Source organism: Phyllopteryx taeniolatus, chromosome 19 (assembly GCF_024500385.1).
Source record: "Phyllopteryx taeniolatus isolate TA_2022b chromosome 19, UOR_Ptae_1.2, whole genome shotgun sequence".
In the NCBI taxonomy this organism is placed as follows: Eukaryota; Metazoa; Chordata; class Actinopteri; order Syngnathiformes; family Syngnathidae; genus Phyllopteryx; species Phyllopteryx taeniolatus.
In genome coordinates, this window is record NC_084520.1 from 1522882 (window position 1) to 1545762 (window position 22881).

Below are 22881 nucleotides of genomic sequence, written 5' to 3' on the forward strand. Positions count from 1 at the left end.
TTTGCCACGGGCATCCAAAATGTCTCTAATCTGTCAATCTAACTAGATTGTAAAATGAATAAAATCCCTATTAACTGATGAGCGTTATAAACAAAACAAACACCAATCGGTCTACTACTCTTTAAGTCTAGTTTATAGTCCAAAATCGCGGATAAACAACTAGCGATCACGTGGTCTTGGCTCGTCATTTTATTTTGAAATCACCAAACAGGAAGTTTTGCTCGGTTGACTTACTTTGCTTGCGACTGTCTTCTTACGTAATTAACTGTATACAGTAGAATTGACACGGGTCGGCAAATCAAGTTACCGTTCCCAAGAGTCTAAGATGGTTGAGACTAACAGTGCACCCCAAGAGACAGGTATTCGCATTTTTAAACACAGTAGCTTTTGGCCACAGTTAGCTTTTAGCACCCACTCTGTTACACGTGGAAAAGAAAGTTAGCGGTGCTAGCCTACAACCGAATGCGGTTTTTGTACAGTCCTTTGAGCAGTCCACACGTGGAAAAGAAAGTTAGCGGTGCTAGCCTACAACCGAATGCGGTTTTTGTACAGTCCTTTGAGCAGTCCAACAGACGACACCGGTGTCGCTTCACATTTAACTTAACAGTATTGTACAATGTAGCAGACATAGCTTTTAAATAAGATTCCAGAGTTACACACTCATTTTCCTGTGATATGTATGAGAACAGTTGTGAGCAGAGGGTGGCAGCGTAGCTAAATATTGTACTCAAGTAAGAGTAGTGCTACTTTAGAATAATATGACTCGTGTAAAAGTAAAAAAGTAGTCCTCCAAATATTTAGTTGAATAAGAGTAAGAAAGTACTCAGTCAAAAAAATACTCGAGTTACTTTTGAGTAACTTACGGTTTAAAAAAAAAAAAAATCAGAGCATGAACGTCAAATAAAAAAAAATGAAGGGAATCCACACACACTTGCCACTATTTTAATGCTAAACTGCCTAAAAACCAACGACACATGCATTGTGCCCTACAGAAACATTTGCTTTATTCACTTAAATGACGTCATGTAGAGGCTGTTTGCTGACCAGACGTGTGTGTCTTTGTGTGCGTGCGTGCGTGAGCGAGAGAGAGTGAGATTTGCAATTTACAAGTTAGAAAGTGTTTTCTCAAGTCAGAAGTGGGCTGAAATGTTTGGGTAGCCACAATTAAAGACTATGCCGCATGACAAAACAGATAAATTAAATATATATATATATATATATATATATATATTTATATATATATATAACTATATATATATTTATATATATATATATAACTATATATATATGTATATATATATATATATATATATATAAATATATATATTTTTATATATATTTTTATATATATATATATATACCACAAAACCATGTTCCTTACAAATGTGGCACCATTTCAAAGGGAAATGAACAAACTTTACAATGGTATGTGTTTTATTGCGAAGAAGCATTGCTACAAGAAATAATTTTCCCAAAACAAATATCATGTTTGTGCTAAGTTTATCTTCCTCCTGGATCTGGCTTTTTTTAAAATGTAATTTCCAGAGAGCAGAGGTCTCCTCGAGTCAGAGCTGCGGGCACTGTTGCAGCAAAGGATCATGATCCTGGATGGCGGTATGGGAACCATGATCCAGCAGCTGAACCTTCAAGAGAATGATTTCCGGGGGGATGAATTTAGAGAGCACAAGTACACTCTTAAAGGAAACAATGACCTGCTAAGTATCACAAAGCCAGATGTCATCTACAAAATTCACAAGGTAGCTTATTTAAAACAATGGATTTGTCTGCAACTGTCAATTTTTTTTTTTTTCCATTAGTACAGTGGACCCCCGCTCTTGGTGGGGGATAGGGACCGGGGCTGACCACGAATTGCGAAAATACATGGGTAATTTGACACCCATAAAAATTGCATTGAAAAAATATGCCTTTTTTTTCATTTTCTTTTTACACCCCAAAAATTCTTCCCCACCCCCCGACACCAAAAAAGGAAAAAACGCACCCACCAAAAAAAAAAAAAAAACATGCAAAAAATATAGAAAAATAAACATCCGTAAGTAGGTGAATTCACGGGTGCTGAACTGCGAGCATGCGGGGGTCCGCTGTATTCATTGTCTTATCTGAGCAATAATAGGACTGATCATGGATGAGTAATTTATGTTGTCCATCTTTTTGAATTTCCACCAGGCATCTGCAGCTAACCTGTGCTCTGATTTTTAATGGCAGGAATATCTGGAGGCCGGTGCGGACATTATCGAGACCAATACATTCAGCAGCACGTCTGTTGCTCAGGCTGATTATGGACTCGCACACATGGTAGGAGAATATTTTAAGATTTGAGCAGCTCAAACTGAGGTCAAGTCCACGGAAAGAAAGGGAAGTTCTCACGTATTGGCTTACGGTGCTGTGAAAACGTATTGGACCCCGACTCAAATTCATATATTTTTGCAGTTTCCCCACTTTGATGTTGAAGATGATGAAACAAATGTAAATATCAGACAAATATAACCCGAGTGAACTTAAAATGCTGTTTTTAAATGGTAATTTCATTTATTAAGGAAAAAGTACTATTCAAAGTTACCTTGGCCCTGTGTGGAAAAGTACTGGCCCCCTGAACCAAATAACTGGTTGGGCCATCCTCAGCAGCAACAACTGAAATCAAGCGTTTTCTATAACTGGCAATGAGTCTTTCATATCTCTGTGGAGATATTTTGCCCCACTCTCGCTTGCAGAATTGTTTGAATTCAGCAAAAATGGGGGGTTTTCGAGCATGACCGGCCTTTTTAAGGTCGGTTCTTCATTTTTGCTGGTGTGTTTTGGATCGTTATACTGCAGGCGAACCCAAGTGCGTTTCAGCTTGAGGTCACAAACCGCCGGCTGAGCGTTGTCCTTCGGGATTTTCTGTGAAAGAGCAGAATTCATGGTGCCATCAATCACAACAAGTTGTCCAGGTCCTGAAGGAGTTACGCAGCCCAAGACCATCACACTACCATCACCATGTTTAACTGTTGGTATGATGTTCTTTTCCTGAAGTGCTGAGACACACACCTTCCAGAAAACTCAACTATCATTTTGTCAATCCAAATACTATTCTATGTAATCTCTATAGTCTTTGATATTTTGGGAATCATTCAGATTTTTTGGGGGGAAAACTAAGACGAGCCTTTATGTTCTTTTTGGTCAGTAGTGGTTTTCGCCTTGGAACTCTGCAATGGATGCCATTTTTGCCCAGTCTCTTCCTTATTGTTGTGTTATGAACACTGAACACTTCGGTTGGTCTGGGAACGTCTCGGGATCCCCCCGGAAGAGCTGGATGAAGTGGCTCGGGAGAGGGAAGTCTAGGCGTTCCTGCTGAAGCTACTTCCCCCGTGACCCGACCACGGGTAAGCGGTAGAAAATGGATGGATGGATGTTCATAGAACGCTTTAGCGGTTCCATTTCCGCTCCCAGCCGACTCGCTCGCCTCACGACGGTGGGCGGCGAGCAAGCTAAAAAAGCGTTTATTTCATAAACTGATTCATTTCAGGTCGTTCACGAAAAATATTCATTCTTCTGAACGAAACGTTCGCGAACAAAACAACACTACCGCCGGTGCCCTCGGGACCTGCTTTGGATAATTCACAGGAGTTGACGAGACCAGAAAAAACTTACATTTACAACCCCAATTCCAATGACGTTGTCCAACTACTGGAGACATTCCTTGTGTGTTTTTTGGACATACTTGGCAAATAAAGATGATTCTGATTCCGATGTTCAACCTATATTTAATTGAATACACTCCAAAGATAAGCTATTTAATGTTAAAACCGATAAACTTTATTGTTTTTAGCAAATAATCAGTAACTTAGAATTTTATGGCTGCAGCACGTTCCAAAAAAGCTGGGCCATGGTCAGGGTTACCACAGTGTTACATCACCTTTTCTTTGAACAACAATCAATAAACGTTTGAGAACTGTATTCAGGGCAGTCTAGTACCCGCACTCTTTTACTACGAAGCCACGCTGTTGTAACATGTGCAGAATGTGGTTTGGCATTGTCTTGCTGAAATAAGCAGGGGCGTCCATAAAAAAGATGTTGCTTGGATGGCAGCATATGTTTTTGATGCAGTGCCGCCTGAGGGATCGATGGTCACGGGCATTCAATGTTGGTTTTCGGCCTCGCCGCTTACATGCAGTGATTTCTCCAGATTCTCTTAACCTTTTGATGATATTATGGACCGTAGATGATGAAATCCCTAAATTCCTTGCAATTGTACGTTGAGGAACATTGTCCTTAAACTGTACAACTATTTTCTCACACACTTGTTCACAAAGAGGTGAACCTCGTCCCATCTTTGCTTGTGAAGGACTGAGCAATTCACGGAAGGTCCTTTTCTACCCAGTCATGGCACCCACCTGTTCCCAATGAGCCTGTTCACCTGTGGGATTTTCCAAACAGGTGTTTGATTAGCATTCCTCAACTTTCGCAGTCTTTTTTTGCCACCTGTCCCAGCTTTTTTGGAACGTGTTGCAGCCATACAATTCAAAGTTAATGATTATTTGTTAAAAAACAATGAAGTTTATCAGTTTGAACATTAAATATCTTGTCTTTGTAGTGTATTCAATTAAATACAGGTTGAACATGATTTGCAAATCATCGTATTCTGTTTTGATTTATGTTTAACACAGCGTCCCAACTTCATTGGAATTGGGGCTTGTGCATTTTCATTTCCTACATTTATCAACGATTTTGTGCGCGAGACTACGACTTCGACTTCCGCGTTGGGCGCTGTTTGCATCAATCCAATTAAAGTCTAGTTCACCAATCAAACGACACAAGAAAGTCACATGACCTCACACGTCTTCGATTGGGCTTCCCGGCCATAGGTATTAACACTTGATAAGCCAGCCGCCACGTAAGCACGATGGTCTTCCTCGTCATCTTCCCCTTCCCCTTGTCCCTGCCACCTCTCCCCCTCTCACTGAGAATTGGGGGATAAAGGAGTCTTTGAGTCAGTCTGTCTAATCCATTGCGCCGCAAATCGTACATTTTGACCGAGTGTGGTCGCCGTAGTTGGCGAGCAAAGATGGCCGACGTGCTGCACATGCGCACCGCAGATTTAACAGCCTCTATTCGACATGCAGCTACATTCTAATTTGTGTCCTTTTCTTCTTCTTCCTCTCTTTTTGACGTCCTATTTTTATGCAGTGCCCCCTCGTGTTCTGACTGAGAGACCACAGTTTGATAAAATTGTGGCTTTAGAATAAGATGAAAAACTTGTTCCTCTTTTTTTTTTTTTTTTTTATTAATACCTTGTTTTTGATACCAGAAATTTACACTAAGTTTACACTGATATATGTTTTTCTTTTATTTTTCTATTTGTGTTTGAAATTGCCTCACTAGAAATGTTTGTAGACAAGAAAATGTGAATTTAAGAAACATACTGTTGATTATCCGAAAGAAGAAACCCATTGGTTGTTCATTATTAAGTGAAATGCCTAATTTTCTCTTGTGTATTCAGAATTGCTCTTTAACCAAACAAAAATATAATTATCCGATTAATTGATTATTCGATAGAATTGTCAATAGGCTACTTGAAGAGGAATTGCAGCACTCCTGGATGCAAATTCTCATTTGTGACAGGTCGGTTTAATGTAACTTCAGAAATAAAGGGAAAAAACCTCATAACATCGCATTTTCATAGAATAACTGAAAACGTACTATCGATCAATAAAAGGTTACCAGTAATGTGGTAATGCCGATATATATATATATATATATATATGTTATTATTATTATTATTTATTTATTTATTTTTAAATTGTGCAAATGATGCCGAGTCCTCCAGCAATGTAGAGCAGTTTGAAATGACTAATAGAATAGTCTGGTACAGTGACCATTGTGCTCACGGCACAGTCTTCAAGAAATGTAAGCAGTTTAAAGTGACTAGTAGTGGGATAATCTGGAACAATGTCAATTGTGCAAATGGTGCAGATACTTCTGAAGGACATGAGTGGCCAGTATGGGTCAAAGACAGATATGCAAGTAGTGCAGAGTGGCGAGACTACTACAGCGAGTGCACGAATAATGTATAATTGGCACGACAGAGATGTGACTACAATCTCAAGACAAAATTGGCAGCATGTTACAGTGGAATTGTAAATTTACTGTTTAAGAAGTTAATGACAAAAGGGAAGAAGCTGTTGGAATATCTGATAGTTCACGTTAACATTGTTCGATAGCGCCTACCGGAGGAAAGGAGCGGGGGGAGGTGGTGACCAGGATGTGGAGGGTCCAAGAGGATTTTGCATGTTTTTGTTTTAGTTCTGGCAGTTTGCAAGTCCTCAAGGGTAGATAGGGGGGTGCCGACAGTTTTGTTTTTCCGTCGGAGTTTGTCCTTTTTTTGTGGCAGCACCAAACAAGACTGTGATGGAAGAACACACTGCTGTGTCGAACTGCCTCAACAGCTCCTGTGGCAGGCCGTGCTTCCTCAGATGCCGCGGGAAGTACATCCTCTGCTGGGCCTTTTTGAGGATGGAGTTGATGTTGGTCTCCCACTTCAGGTCCTGAGAGACTTTAATTCCCTGGGACTTGATGGTCTCGACGGTTAACACATGGCTGTTACACAGCATGAGGTGCAGCTGTGGTGAAGGATGCCTCCTGAAGTCCCAATCATCTCTCCAGTCTTGAGCGTGTTCAGCTCCAGGTTGTGTCGGCCACACCAGAGCTCCGGCCGCACCACAGCTCCAGCCGCTCCACTTCTTGTTGATATGCAGACTCATCATCGTGGTGTCATCTGCAAACTTAAGGAGTTTGACAGCCAGGTGCGTTGAGGTGCAGTCGTTCGTGTAGAGAGAAAAGAGCAGCGGAGAGAGCACACATCCTTGGGGTGCCCCGATGCTGGTGGTGCGTGTAGATGAGGTGCTGTGCCCCAGCCTCATCTGCTGTGTCCTGCCTGTCAGGAAGCTGTAAATCCACTGGCAGATGGCAGGCGAGACGCTGAGCTGGAAAAGTTTGGAGGAGAGGAGTTCGGGGATGATTGTGTTGAATGCAGAGCTGAAGTCCATGAACAGGATCCTCGCGTAGGGCCCCACGCCGTCGAGGTGTTCTGGGATGAAGTGCAGTCCCATGTTGACTGCATCATCCACAGACCTGTTTACTCGGTAGGCAAACTGCAAGGGGTCCAGCAGGGGAGCTTTGATGCTCTTGAGATGGTCCAGCATGAGGGGTTCAAAGGACTTCATGGCCACAGATGTCAGGGTGACAGGCTTGTAGTCATCCAGACCCAAGATTGCAGGTTTCTTGGGGACTGGGATGATGGTGGAGCGTTTTAAACAAGATGGTACTTCACACAGTTCTAGAGATCTATTGAAGATCTGTATGAAGACTGGAGCGAGCTGGTCTGCGCAGACTTTGAAGCAGGATGGAGACACAAGGTCTGGGCCTGCCGCTTTGTTGATCTTTTGTTGTTTGAAGATACGTCTCACATCCTGTTCGTGGATGCTTAACGCAGGAGGGGGAGTCAGAGGTGTGATGGTGGTCAGTGGTGTGGCTGGGTGGATGTGGGGTGTGAAAGTGTCCTTTTCAAATCTGCAGTAGAAGGTGTTCAAGTCGTCAGCTAGTCCTTTATTGTTCTCAGCTTGTGGGGATCGTCACTTGTATTTGGTTAGCGATCATAATCCACGCCACACTGATTTAGAGTCGTTAGCGGTATCCTGTTTTTCTATCTTTACTGCATAATTTCTCTTTGCAATGTTAATTTCTTTAGTCAGCTATTTTCTAGTGCAATTATACAGGGCTCTATCCCCACTTCGATAGGCATCCTCATTTGCCTGGCGAAGTTGCTTAAGTTTGGCAGAGAACCATGGCTTATTGTCATTGAACGTGCGAAATGACTTTGTTGGTACACACACCTCTTCACAGAAACGGATATAGCTGGGTACTCTGTCATAGGCTTTTTCTAGATCTACAAAGACACAATGTAGCTCCTTCTGACCTTCTCTGTACTTTTCCATCAACATCCTCAAGGCAAAAAATGCATCTGTGGTACTCTTTCTAGGCATGAAACCATACTGTTGCTCGTAAATCCTCACTTCTGTCCTGTGTCTAGCCTCCAATACTCTTTCCCATAACTTCATTGTGTGGCTCATCAACTTTATTCCTCTATAGTTTCCACAGCTCTGCACATCACCCTTGTACTTAAAAATGAACACCAGCACACTTTTCCTCCATTCCTCAGGCATCTTCTCACGCGCTAGAATTCTATTGAACAAGCTGGTCAAAAACTCCAAAGCCACCTCTCCTAGATGCTTCCATACCTCCACAGGAATGTCATCAGGACCAACTGCCTTTCCATTTTTCATCCTCTTTAATGCCTTTCTAACTTCGCCCTTACTGATCATTGCCACTTCCTGGTCCACCTCTTCTACTCTACCTTCTCTCTCATTTTCCTCATTCATCAACTTCTCGAAGTATTCGTTCCATCGATCTAGCACACTACTGGCACCAGTCAACATATTGCCATCTCTATCCTTAATCACCCTAACCTGCTGCACATCCTTCCCATCTCTATCCCAGCCTGTATAGATCCTTTTCTCCTTCTTTCGTGTCCAACCTGCCATACATGTCATCATATGCCTCTTGTTTGGCCTTTACCACCTCTACCTTTGCCCTGTCTCGCATCTCAATGTATTCCTTTCGGGTCTCCTCGGTCCTCTCAGTGTCTCACTTCTTAGCGAACCCTTTTCCTTGTATGATTTCATGTACTGTGTGGTTCCACCACCAAGTCTCCTTCTCTCCTTTCCTGCCAGAAGATACACCAAGTACTCTCTTGCCTGCCTCTATGATCCCCTTGGCTGCACCTGGTCTCCTGGACACACAATATATCAACTTTTCTCCTCATCATCATGTCAACCAACTCCCAAGATTTTCCTGTCATAGTCCCAACATTCAAAGTCCCCGCATTCAGTTCTAGGCTCTGTGCTTTCCTCTTCTTTCTGCCAAAGAACCCGCTTTTCACCTCTTCTTCTTCTTCAACCCACATTAGCTGAATTTCCACAGGCGCCCTGCAGGTTGACTGCGCCGGTGGCAGACATTGTTAACCCAGGCCACGACCGAGCCGGTATGGAATTCTTTGGATGAGCGATCATATTTGTCTGGCAAAGTTTTAAGCCGGATGCCCATTCTGACGCAACGCTCTGCTTTTATCCGGGCTTGGGACCGGCCTACAGTTTGCACTGGGTTGTGCCCCCCATAGGGCTGCATTAAACACACGCAAGTATGAAAGAAGCAAACTCACCCAGAGAGTAGAATGACTTACAGTTCAAAAACAGCGACCCCAAGTCCGGACTGCAGTGTGTGCTGAGCTCTGTGACACCGGTACACCATTTCACGTTGATATAGAAGCATTAGAAGCATTGGGCAACCGTGGCCCAAAGGTTAAGATCATCGCCTGCCACCATGGGGGGCCTAGGTTCAAGACCTCGACTGGACCATCCGCCAACATCACAGCTGTGGTGTCCTTGAGCAAACACTGATACCCCGAAATGCTCCCCGGGAGCTTCAGCTACCCCCTGCTCCAGTGTGTTCCACTAACGTGTGTGTGTGTTCACTGTGATGGGTAAAATGCAGAGAAAAAATATTGTGTGACCGCATGCATGTTCATGACAATAAAAGGTGATTCGTCTTCTTCTTCTATTATCCCGTCGTCTTTTGTTTCCCCCGATAACTCAGAGAACCGGTCTGCCCAGTGTAGTTGGAAGCTCGGAAGAATTACAGTGCCATCGGCGATGCGTTCACAAAGCCATGTCTCCGTGGAGCACAGGGCGGCGGAACGTCCGAAGTCTTTACTGGTCTTTGTGAGAAGATGAAGGTCGTCCATTTTGTTGTGTTGGGAGCGTAGATTCGCGTGGTGAATCGACGGGAGCGACATTTGGAATCCTCTCTCACAGAGCTTGACCTGTATTCCGGCGCGTTTCCCCCTAAGTCGCCTTCACCTGCATGCTCCGTACACCGCGGCCCCCGCTCTGGTGAGTAACTCGGAGAAAAAAACTGGGCGGATTTCTGAAAGTTGGTGACAGAAAGTCCAGGATAGACTCCCTAATGTTTAGCAAGTCTCCCCATGTGTAAGAGTTGCGTAATGTCTCCAAAGTCCAACGGAAAACACAAAAACATAAACAATGGTAGAGAGCACGTAACCAACGTGACCACACGGTTAGGCGCCATCTTGTAAATGTTCAGTTTTGCTCTCATCCGACCAGACTATATTCTCCCAGTGTTTTACTGGCTTGTCCAAATGTTGATCAGCAAACTTTAAACAATCTTTGACATTACATTACACACTGACATTACATTACACACTGTTTTTCTTGTGACAACAATACCTGCAAATTCCAGGTCTTATTGAAGCTCTCCACAGGTGGTCCTTGGCTATTGGACAACTCTTTTGATTGTTCTTTGCACTCCTCTGTCAGAAATCTTGCGAGGAGCACCTGATGGAGACAAATTTATGGTGGTATGATTGACTTTCCACTTACGTATTATGGCCCCAACCGTGCTGACTGGAACATTCAGAAGCTTAGGTATGCGCCTGTAACCAGTCCCATCGTTATGTTTTGCAACAATTAGTTTGCGATAGTCTTGAGACAGCTGTCTGCTCTAACCCATCATGACATGTGTTTTGACTCACACCTTGGCAATGAGACCAATGAGACTTTCAATTAGGACTGAACCAGCTGATATTCATTTACACTGACAAGGGGCTGGTTTGCTGTTTCATTATTGATAGGTTTTAGGTGTCTTGGCTTTCCATGCCTTTTTGCACCTCCTTTTCTTCATGTGGGCAATACTTTTTCCCTGTGTCATTTCACATTTTTTCACACAATTTAATTTCTCAGCTAATTTTTTCTACTTTTTTTTATGTATGGATTACTTGGGTTGTTCCCAACATCTGGTGAAAGTTTCAGGTCAATAGCACCTTTGGAAGTACATTTAGTGAGAAAAATGGTGACGTGTTAAATTCTTATTTCAGCCGCTGTAGTTTAGCAATCCCAACGGAACCGCCTAAAACATACTCTGTAGTGCCCCCTGGAAAGTTATGAAACCAGTTTTACTCATCATTGGATAATTCGGTGGTCTATCATAACAAAACGCACGAAAAAGTCTCAAAAGGACCCATGCCTGAAATTGAACAAGAAATCTGCCATTTTGCTTTGAAACACGCATGTACTGTATATACATGCTGTATGTATACAATATATACACATTTGTATACATATCTGTGAATGCTTAATTCTGGACTGAGTTTTATGCTCTGAGTTATTTAAGGGTAATGTTAATAAAGCAATTTTAAACATTTTTAGAGGGGGCGTCCATTCATTATGTTTTTTCACAATCTGCGCCAGGGCTCAATCCCAACTCAAAGTTTAAACCGCAAAATCTGAACAATATTTTGTATACTGCACAAAATTTTGACTTTGAGTATTAGAACTTAATTTCTTTGTCAAATTTAGGAAATGTTTGTGTAACAACATTCAGTCTTAGCATAGTGTGTGTTTTTTCTGTATGTCTTCAGGCTTATCGTCTGAACAGAGCATCAGCAGAGCTAGCAAGAAGAGCAGCCGATGACGTCGCCAAACAAACTGGTTTGGTTCATTTGTACTATGGACACACAAACAATATTGACTTGAAAAATATACCGTAATTTCTTGTGTATAATGCGCAATTTTCCCCCCCACAAAAATGGTCAAAAGTCAATAGTGTGCATTATACACAGGTATAGGGGCAAATGGAAAAAAAAACCTTCACATTTTATTAATGTATGCCGTAATCTAGTGGTTATGAAAAAGCTGTACACTTTCATTCCAAAATTCCACCGCCACCTAGAGGTTATGAGAAAGGTGTACACTTTAATTCTTATATTCCACCGCCACCTCGTGGTTATAAAACTGGTGTAGCCTACACTTTCATTCCAATATGACAAGGGTATGTAGGACTGAATATATGTACAGTTGTGCTCATGCGTTTACATACCCTGGCAGAATTTAGGAAATACTGTTTTTTTGTTTTTGTTTTTTGGTTTTTTGGATGGTTAACAACAACCATCATCAATATCTTTATGGTTATGTTTTGTTTAATGATAATGCTTTTCTGAAATGCTTGACCGTTTAATTTGAATCCCATTAAAATATAATTAAATGTGGTTTGCCTGGTCCTTCATGTTTTCTTGAAAGAATTGTACCCATCTTACAAGTTATGCCCTGGTAATCAAACATATGAGCACAACTGTGTGTTTTCTCATTTACTAAATAAAAGTAGGGCTGTGAATTTCAAAATAAGAGCAAGTAAATTCAAAAAAAGTCTTATGATCATATGGTTAGAAGCAAAATCATGCATTGTAAAAATGCATTATACTACAGTGGGTATGGAAAGTATTTTCTCCCCCGATTGCTCATTTTGGCCGGACGGCCAGCTCCAGGAAGGGTTCTGGTCGCCACAAACGTCTTCCGTTTCAGGATTATGGAGCCCATTGTGCTCTTAGGAACCTAAGTGCAGCAGAATTCTTTTTGTAATCTTGGCCAGATCTGTGTTTTCCCACAATACTGTCTCTGAGCTCTTTCAGGCAGTTCCTTTGACCTCATAATGCTCATTTGCTCTGAGATGCACTGTGAGCTGTAAGGTCGTGTATCGAGATGTGTGTGGCTTTCCTAATCAAATCCAATCAGTATCATCAAACACAGCTGGACTCCAATGAAGGTGTAGAACCATCTTACGGATGATCAGAAGAAATGGACAGCACCCGAGTTAAATATAGGAGTGTCACAGGAAAGCGTATGAATACTTCTGGCTGTGTGATATTTCAGTTTTTATTTTTTAATAAATCTGCATAAATGTCAACAATTCCGTTTTTTTTCTGTCAATATGGGTTGCTGTTTGTACATTCATGAGGAAAAAAATGAACTTAAATGATTTTAGCAAATGGCTGCAATATAACAAAGAGTGAAAAATGTAAGGGGGCCTGAATACTTGCCGTACCCACTGTAGGTAGAAGGGTTTTCCAGAATTTTGAGGTCAACTTTGGTGGTGCGCGTTATACACGAGAAATTACGGTACCTCTTAGATCTTTATCACATGGTAATCTGTATGTGTTGTCAGGATGTAAGCGGTACGTGGCTGGGGCAGTTGGCCCAACCAATAAAACACTGTCTGTATCACCTTCTGTGGAGAGACCTGACTTTAGAAACATCAGTAAGTTACCTCTCAATTTGGTTTACTGTTTTGGTGAATCTATAAAGGAGCTATATTATTTTTGTTAACATTTCTTATCATGGTCCCCAGCTGTCACTGCCATTGGCACCTATAGCAGTGAAATATGCATTTTAACTGGGGGGGGGGGGGGACCTGTTTCACAGTTTACACCACCCCTTCTACTGTGGAACCAATGCAGAGTACGGCTTTAGTTACCATGACGAATAGTTGCGGAGCTAGGGGGATGAATCTTGGCAAACGGCTTCCACGTTTAGAAACGGTGCCCACAATATGGGAGAAATACATCAATTTGAAACAACACATAAAACCAATAAAACATCAAAATTGTGTAAAAAAAAATCTTGTAATCAAACAATATGGCAAGAGCAGTCAGTAGTACAGATTGCTGCTATCTTTAGTTTGAAACTGCCTAGAGAGATGAAGGAGTGACGATTGAGTTTAGTTTGAAGGTCATTCCAGGACCACAGACCATCGTAAAACAGACCCTCAGTCCGTACTGAAAGTACCTTTAACTGCAGACAATTACTGGATCTAAGATTGTATGTATGTTGTACAGGAACAAGCTTAGAACAAATGTAAGTGCATAATCTGCATAAAATGGCCCTGTATACAAAAGTGTGCCAGTGTTGTATCCTATTCACTGTAAGTGAAATCTAGCCAACCAGATGATATAGAATGCAATGATAAATGCTGTAACCTGAGTTTAAAATGTATCTCAGAGCAGGATGATTAAATGGGTCGAGGTTAGCAAAATCTGTGGGACATGCAAATCTGTATGTGGTGTCACCATAGTCTAACTGTGACAGAAAAAGCGCAGTAACCAGGCATTTACGTGCAGCTAAAGAAAAACAAAGCAAAGCAAATTTATTTATTTAGCGCATTTCATACACAAGGTAACTCAATGTGCTTTAGATGATTCAAAACATTCAAAAACAAAGAAAAAAACATCTTAAAAACATTTAAAACAAAGAGGAAACATTCAATTAAAACAGCGTACAGTGCAAGAAATATTTTTTAAAAGTGGAAAAGCTCGAGAAAGCATGGGAAAAAGGAAGAGTTTTTAACCTGGACTTAGAAACATTACCACTTGGGGCTGACATCATCTCTGTTGGGAACTTCTTCCATTTGTGTGCAGCAGAATAGCTAAATGCTGCTTCACCATGTTTGCTTTGGACTCTGTGCTCCACTATTTGATCTGAGTCTGTCGATCTCAGAGCCCTACTGGGTTTATATCCCATTAGCATTTCATTCATGTATTCAGGACCTAAACCGTTTAGTGATTTATAGACCAGTAGCAGAACTTTAAAATCTATTCTAAAGCTGACTGGAAGCCAGTGTAAAGACTTTAGAATAAGAGTAATATGCTCTGACCTCTTTGTTTTGGTCAGAACCCGAGCTGCAGCATTCTGAATGAGCTGCAGCTGTTTTATGCTCTTTTGGGAGAGTCCAGTCAGAAGACCATTACAATAGTCAAGTCTACTTGAGATAAAAGCAAGGATGAGCTTCTCCTGGTCTGCTTTATACATGCAAGCCTTCACTCTGGATATGTTCTTCAGATGGCAAAAGGCAGTTTTAGTAATTGATTTGATATGACTGTTGAAAGTCAGGTCGGAATCTATCAGAACACCAAGGTTTCGGACTTGGTCTTTGGTTTTTAAAGAGAGTGACTCCAGGTATTTACTAACAGCAATCCTCTTTCCTTTATTGCCAAAAACAATTATCTCAGTTTTGCCTGATCCAGATATTTATCTGTTTTAGACAGTGACACAAGTCAGTTCTTGGACCCCTCCTGTTCAGCATGTATATGCTACCCTTGGGTCAAATTCTTCAGAACTTTCATTTTGACTATCATAGCTACGCAGATGACACACAGTTATATCTAGCAGTGTCTCCAGATGACCCTTCGCATCTTCATGGATGGTGGTTTCAGGCGAGGGGGGATGGGAGGAAGATCTTGGCGTGGTGTGCGTTGGATTCCAATATTAACAATCGCCTTTATCCTGTCCGTCACACCTAGCAGACAATTTAGGCTAGTAGAGAGTGAGTTTTGCATTGGGCTTTGCTCCAATGGGGCAGGGAGGGGTGTGAGGTTCAACATGCTGGCTCATCTCATTTGTCATTCGCTCCTCCGATTGTTTGGATGACCCTGATGAATCCGTCTGCGCCTCGTGTCGCCTTATCTCAAGACTAATCTGCATATATATGAGACCGAGGGTGAACTTGAGTTTCCTACACAGAGTTGCAATGCGATGTTTGAAGTGAAGGCTTTTATCCAACCAGAAACCCAGATATTTATATGTATCAACAAACTCAATTCCTTTCCCTTCACGAGTGTTAATAGAAAGGGAGGGAATCTTGAGTATTGCTGGGTGCAAACAGCAAACAGGCCTCAGTTTTTCTTGAAATTAATAGCATTAACTGCTGTTAGAAAACTGCATTTGTTTGTTCACATTTGTAAATTTCAAATACCAGCCATTATGAGTGACATAAGCCACGCCCTCATTCTGGTCATTGGTCAGTGGAGACTTCCTTTCGCTGATCGACTAACAGCTTCACACAACAAGAAGACTTTGAACAAGGGAGAATAAAATTCTGGATGTTCTGTATGCCAAATGCCAATGTGAAGTGAGCCCTTCTTGTATGCGTTAATGAGAAAAATGATATTTATTTATTTGTTTGTAATATTCTTGTTATTCTTATTATTTATTGTGTTGTATGTGCAATCCAATGTACAGCACTTAAGTACAGCTGTGGTTGTTTTTTTAGTGCGCTATATGTAGAGCTAAATAATGTAATGAAAAGATACTGATTGATTTAACGTGTGGTTCTTCAGTGACCATATTTAGTTTTTCATTGGTTACTGATTTTCTGTTGAGATTTGAACTTAACTTTTGGATGCTTTTGGTTTGTTGCTTTAGATTTGTAATGACAAACATCTTTATGATCCTCATACCTTATAATCACCCATAAAGAAACATTTCTGATTTAATCTACAAATGTGTATAAATGTGTCTTTTACAGCCTTTGATGAGCTTGTTGAAGCCTATTTGGAGCAATTCAGAGGTTTGTTGGATGGAGGAGCGGACATAATTTTGGTCGAAACCATCTTCGACACAGCCAATGCAAAGGTAGTGCCCATCAGTGGTTTAATCAGAATCAATTCTCTGCATATTGAACGCAACCACAAACCAGCAGGAGTCTATATACATTTTTGTTTTAAAATATCATGTAAGGTTGGAACAGCATGAAGAAAATGTGTTTTTTTTGTGGACTAAAAAAAACTAAAATCACACGAAAGGAAAGCGTTTGAACCAATTTAGTGCATTCGACCCTAGTGAGGATAAGCGGAACGGAAGATGAATGAATGAATGATACTCAACACCTTCAGCAGAACTGGAGCCCTCCCCCACGTGATTTCACATACTGATCCTTTGGCATCTGCCCCACTGTTGTGTGTCGCATGAAGAGCACGTTACTGTCTTAAGTAGACTTGACTAGTGTAATGGTCTTCTGACTGGACGGCCCCAAAAGAGCTTTAACACATTCGGTGCCACTGACTGCTTTAGAAGTCAAATATTCATGTTCACTGGGAGGGCTGGCACTGAATAAGTTCAAACAGCTGCAGTTCTTTCAGAATGCTGCATTTCGCGTTCTAACCAGAACGAAGAGATCAGAACATACTCCAAATCTAGTCTCTACACTGGCTCCCAGTCAGCTTTCAAATACACTTCAAAGTTCTGCTACTGGTCTATAAATCACTAAATGGTTTAGCTCCTGAATACATTAACGACCCAGTAGGGTACTTAGATCTGCAGACTCAGATAATAGAGCACACATTCGAGTCCAAAGCAAACATGGTGAAACAGCTTTTAGCTACTATGCTGCACGCAATTTAAATAAGTTTCCAACAGAAGTGAAGTCAGTGTAAATGTTTTAAGTCCAGGTCAAAACTTTTTTTCGTCACGCTTTTTAGAGCATTTCCACTTTTAAATTATCTCTTGCACTGTACTTTTTTCATTGTATTTTTTCCCCTTTTTGTTTTGAAATGTTGTTAAGCTGATTTAAAATGTTCTCTTTAAAGTCAAATGCTTTTAATCATGTAAAGCACATTGAGTTACCTTGTGTATAAAATGCACTATATACTGTGAATAAAGTTGCTTTGCTAACTGCTCCGCGAGCTACAGTATAGCCTACTGTTGCCAAGTCCACAAAAAAAAGTTCAATATAGATAACATCTGAAAAATGGAATGTACTACCTCTGCCCTTTCATGTAAGTGAATTTAAACAATACACTACACATACACTGATACGGGCTGTTCGGTCCCTGTACGACCGGAGGCAGAGTTTGGTACGCCTATCCGGCAGTAAGACGGACTCGTTTCCGGTGAGGGTTGGACTCCGCCAAGGCTACCCTTTGTCACTGATTCTGTTCATAACTTTTATGGACAGAATTTCTAGGCGCAGCCGAGGCGTAGAGGGGGTCCGGTTTGGTGACCTCAGTATTACATCTCTGCTTTTTGCTTTTTTGCTTTCCAAGATGGCGCCTACCAGTGTGGTCGCCTCAGTAACGCGCTCTCTAGTTTTGTTTTTGTGTTTTTCGTCCGTCTTTGGAGACCTTACACGACTCACTTACACAAGGGGAGACCTGCTAACCATCAAGGAGGCTACTCCGGACTTTCTGTCACCAACCTTCGCAAATCCGCTCAGTTTTTTCCCCGAGTTACTCACCGGAGCGGCGTCCGCGGTTTTCGGCGCATGGAGACGGAAGCGGCGCCACAGTGGGAAAGGGGCCGGCATTCAGGTGAAACTCCGCAAGAGAGGACACAGATTGGCGTTCCCGTCGATCCACCTCGCGAATGTACGCTCCCTACCCAACAAAATGGACGAGCTTCATCTTCTGTTAAAGACCAGTAAAGACTTCGGACGTTCCGCGGCCATGTGCTTCACGGAGACCTGGCTTTGCGACGCCGTACCAGATGGCGCCGTTATGCTTCCCGGTTTCCACATTCATTGAGCGGACCGCGACATGGAATCATCGGGGAAAACAAAGGGCGGCGGGATATGCCTCTATATCAACGAAAAATGGTGTACGGACGTCACGGTGCTCAGCACACACTGCAGCCCGCATTTGGAGTCGCTATTTTTAAACTGTAAACCATTCTACTCGCCACGTGAGTTCGCATCATTCATCCTGACTGCAGCCTACATCCCGCCTCAAGCTAACACGAACGCCGCACTGCTAACGCTCGCCGAACAAGTCAACGAAATTGAAAAAAAACACCCGGACTCACCCCTCATTATTCTCGGGGACTTTAACAAAGCTAAACTCAACCACGAACTCCCTAAATACAAGCAGCACATCGACTGTCCTACCAGGGAAAATAATACTTTAGACCACTGCTACACACGGTTAAAAACGCATACCGTGCTATTCCTCGTGCAGCCCTGGGCTCGTCTGAGCACTGCTTAATTCACTTAATACCGACGTACAGGCAAGAACTTAAATGCGCGAAGCCTACAGTGAAAACAGTGAAAAAGTGGACAAATGAAGCCAAGATGGAACTTCAAAGCTGTTTAGACTGCACAGACTGGAGTGTCTTTGAAAATTCAACTGGCAGCCTGGATGAATATACGGACACTTGTCACATCCTATATCAGTTTCTGTGAAGAGGTTTGTGTACCAACAAAATCTTTTCGCACATTCAACAACAACAAGCCGTGGTTCACTGCTAAACTTAAGCAGCTTCGCCAAGCTAAGGAGGACGCATATCAGAGTGGGGACAGGGCCCTGTATAATCGAGCCAGAAACCAGCAAAGAAATTAACATTGCAAAAAGAAACTATACAGCAAAGTTGGAAAAACAGTTTAGCGCAAACGACTCTAAATCAGTCTGGCATGCATTCCAATCGCTGACTAATTACAAGCGACGATCCCCCCAAGCTGAGAACAATACCACACTAGCCAACGACTTGAATACCTTCTACTGCAGATTTGAAAAGGACAGTTTCACACCTCACACCCACCCGGCCGCACCCGCGACCACAATCACACCTCTGACCTCTGCGTTAACCATTCATGAACAGGATGTGAGACGCATCTTCAAACAACAAAAGATTACCAAAGCGGCAGGCCCGGACCATGTGTCCCCATCCTGCCTCAAAGTCTGCGCGGACCAGCTCGCTCCAATCTTCACTCAGATCTTCAATAGATCTCTGGAACTGTGCGAAGTTCCATCCTGTTTCAAACGCTCCACCATCATTCCAGTCCCCAAGAAACCTGCAATCTCGGTTCTGAATGACTACAGGCCTGTCGCTTTGACATCTGTGGTCATGAAGTCCTTTGAACGTCTCATGCTGGACCACCTCAAGAGTGTCACAGGTCCCCTGCTGGACCCCCTGCAGTTCGCCTACCAAGCGAACAGATCTGCGGATGATGCAGTCAACATGGGACTGCACTTCATCCTAGAACACCTCGACAGTGCAGGGACCTACGCGAGGATCCTGTTCGTGGACTTCACTCAGCGTTCGACACCATCATCCCTGAACTCCTTTCATCCAAGCTTCTCCAGCTCAGCGTCTCACCTGCCATCTGCCAGTGGATTTACAGCTTTCTGACGGGCAGGACACAGCAGGTCAGGCTGGGGGAGGCCACCTCATCCACACGCAGCATCAGCACTGGGGCGCCCCAAGGTTGTGTCCTCTCTCCGCTGCTCTTCTCTCTCTACACGAACGACTGCACCTAGGCGCTCCTGGCTGTCAAACACCTGAAGTTTGCAGATGACACCACTGTCATCGGCCTCATCAAGGACGGTGACGAGTCTGCATATCGACAGGAAGTGGAGCGGCTGGAGCAGTGGTGCGGCCGACACAACCTGGAGCTGAACACGCTCAAGACTGTAGAGATGATCGTGGACTTCAGGAGGCATCCTTCGCCACAGCTGCCCCTCACGTTGTCCAGCCGCCTTGTGTCAACCGTCGAGACCTTCAAGTTCCTGGGAATTACAATCTCTCAGGACCTGAAGTGGGCGACTAACATCAACTCCGTCCTCAAAAAGGCCCAGCAGAGGATGTACTAAATAAAGATGATTCTGATTCTGATGATGTGGTTCTGTTGGCTTTATCAAGCCGTGACCTCCAACTCTCACTGGAGCAATTTGCAGCTGAGTGTGAAGCGGCTGGGATGAGAATCAGCACCTCCAAATCTGAGACCATGGTCCTCAGTCGGAAAAGGGTGGCGTGCCCTCTCCAGGTCGGGGATGAGATCCTGCCCCAAGTGGAGGAGTTAAAGTATCTTGGGTCTTGTTCACGAGTGAGGGAAGAATGGAACGGGAGATCGACAGGCGGATCGGTGCAGCGTCTGCAGTGATGCAGACTTTGTATCGGTCCGGTGTGGTAAAGAAGGAGCCAAGTCGGAAGGCGAAGCTCTCGATTTATCGGTTGATCTACGTTCCTACCCTCACCTATGGTCACGAGCTGTGGGTCGTGACCGAAAGAACAAGATCCCGGATACAAGCGGCCAAAATGAGTATCCTCTGCAGTAATTATCTCGTAATGCCGGTCCATTTTTTTTGACAATTGTGCAAAAAGATGCAGAATCTTCTCGCACTTACAGCAGTTCGAAAGACTAATATTGCAATAGTCCGGTGCAATGACCATTGTGCAAAGGGCGCCGAGACTTCAAGCGAGTAGTGCGATAATCTGGGACAATGTTGATTGTGCAAATGTTGCAGATACTCCTCAATCAGGGCGCAAATGGAGCAGATGCTACTCTGGTATGAGTGGCCAGTATTGGTCAACAACAGATATGCAAATAGTGCAGCGTGGCGAGACTACTACAGTGAGTGCACGAGTAATGTATAATTGGCCCGACAGGAATGTGACAACAAACTCAAGTCAAAAACTTGCCAGCATGTTCTAATGGAATTGTAGGTTAGGTCTTTAAGAAGTTGATTGCAAGAAAGCTGTTGGAATGTCTGCTTGTTCTAGTTTGCATTGACCGGTAGCGCCTACCTGAGGGAAGGAGCTGGAAGAGCCGATGACCGGGATGTGGAGGGTATGAGAGGATTTTGCACGCGCTTGTCTTAGTTCTGGCAGCGTGCAAGTCCTCAAGGGTGCGTAGGGGGGGTACCGACAATCCTTTCAGCGGGGGGGCATCCAGTGAGGACATGCAATAACTAACCAGCAGAACAAGATAAGAGAGGACAGAAAATGGCAGGACAGCATGTGGGAAATGAGTAAGCCAGTGCTATAGGTCACATTAGAGGTTGAAAAAGTTTTCCGAAAATGGATCTTGGTCTAATTTTTTCGACTTTTTATATCCACTGTACACTGTAACTTGATTTCTCCATCTCATGTTTCCTTCTGCAGGCAGCACTGTTTGCCATGGATCTGCTGTTTGAGAAGACCTACGAAAGGAAACCTCTCTTTGTAGGTCTATTATATTTTAAACTTGACATATTCCATCTGGCCTTTTTATATGTATGAGATTAAGCAATTGTCGTCATCTGTTATGCTCATGCAGTAAATGTTTAAGAAGTTTATTGTCTGAGGCTAAAAGTGTATTTTAAAAAATGATTTTTGTGCTCTCCATCGTGTAGATATCAGGAACCATTGTTGACAGGAGTGGGCGTACTCTGTCTGGTCAGACAGGAGAGGCCTTTGTAGTGAGTGTATCACATGCTAAACCAATATGGTAAATTGCACTAAACACTTTAAAAAAAAACTACATTGTGTTCCAAATTATCATGTATGTAGGTTTTAGATTAAATAAAGATTTTCTTTTAGTTTTTTCTGAGGACAGCTCTGCTTACCTTTTGACCTGGCCTTGATAGGGCATCCGTGTTAGTCCGATGGCCAGCCACTGGCTGTCACTTGAAAGTGCCTGTGCCTCTTTAGCCATACTTGTATATTATATATACGTACACCATATTGCCAAAAGTATTCGCTCACCCATCCAAATAATCGGAATCAGGTGTTCCAATCACTTCCATGGCCACTGGTGTAAAATCAAGCACCTAGGCATGCAGACTGTTTTTACAAACATTTGTGCAAGAATGGGTCGAGGGAGCTCAGTGAATTCCAGCGTGGAACTATGATAGGATGCCACCTGTGCAACAAGTCCAGTCGTGAAATGTCCTCATTCCTAAAACATTCCACAGTCGACTGTCAGCTGTATTATAAGAACGTGGAAGTGTTTGGGAACGACAGCAACACAGCCACGAAGTAGTAGGCCACGGAAACCGATGGAGCGGGGTCAGCGGATGCTGATGCGCATAGTGCGAAAAGGTCGCCAGCTTTCTGCCAAATCAATCGCTCCAGACCTCCAAACTTCATACGACTTTCAGATTAGCTCAAGAACAGTGCGCAGAGAGCTTCATGGAATGGGTTTCCATGGCTAAGCAGCTGCATCCAAGCCATACATCACCAAGTGCAATGCAAAGCGTCGGTTGCAGTGCTGTAACTGGACTCTTGGAGGTGTTAAAGTGATACTGAGGAGGGGCCTAATTTGATCTGCAAAAATACAGACTCATTTGGAACACGGTGTAGATTATTTTGACAGCATTTATTCTGATTTTCTTTACAATACAAGTTTACCTCCCAAGTATTAAGGATTTTCATTTGTGAGCTCCAATTTCCGACT

The 22881-nt window shown here is 42.9% G+C and overlaps 1 protein-coding gene across 4 annotated transcripts in view; it reads left to right on the forward strand.

The window, feature by feature from the left end:
• Nucleotides 1–223: 223 nt before the first annotated feature.
• mtr (5-methyltetrahydrofolate-homocysteine methyltransferase) overlaps nucleotides 224–22881 on the forward strand; it is a 71583-nt gene continuing 48925 nt past the window's right edge. Inside the window, exons 1-8 of one of the 4 annotated variants that reach the window (XM_061755633.1) lie at nucleotides 224–359; nucleotides 1546–1757; nucleotides 2224–2313; nucleotides 11549–11618; nucleotides 13129–13221; nucleotides 16264–16370; nucleotides 21609–21668; nucleotides 21839–21933. In XM_061755633.1, the coding sequence (XP_061611617.1) occupies nucleotides 326–359; nucleotides 1546–1757; nucleotides 2224–2313; nucleotides 11549–11618; nucleotides 13129–13221; nucleotides 16264–16370; nucleotides 21609–21668; nucleotides 21839–21933 (761 nt within the window). In that variant the 5' untranslated portion in view covers nucleotides 224–325. Of the gene's footprint in view, nucleotides 360–1545; nucleotides 1758–2223; nucleotides 2314–11548; nucleotides 11619–13128; nucleotides 13222–16263; nucleotides 16371–21608; nucleotides 21669–21838; nucleotides 21934–22881 lie in introns of those variants that run through there. The other 3 variants (XM_061755634.1, XM_061755635.1, XM_061755637.1) reach the window with 3 other exon arrangements.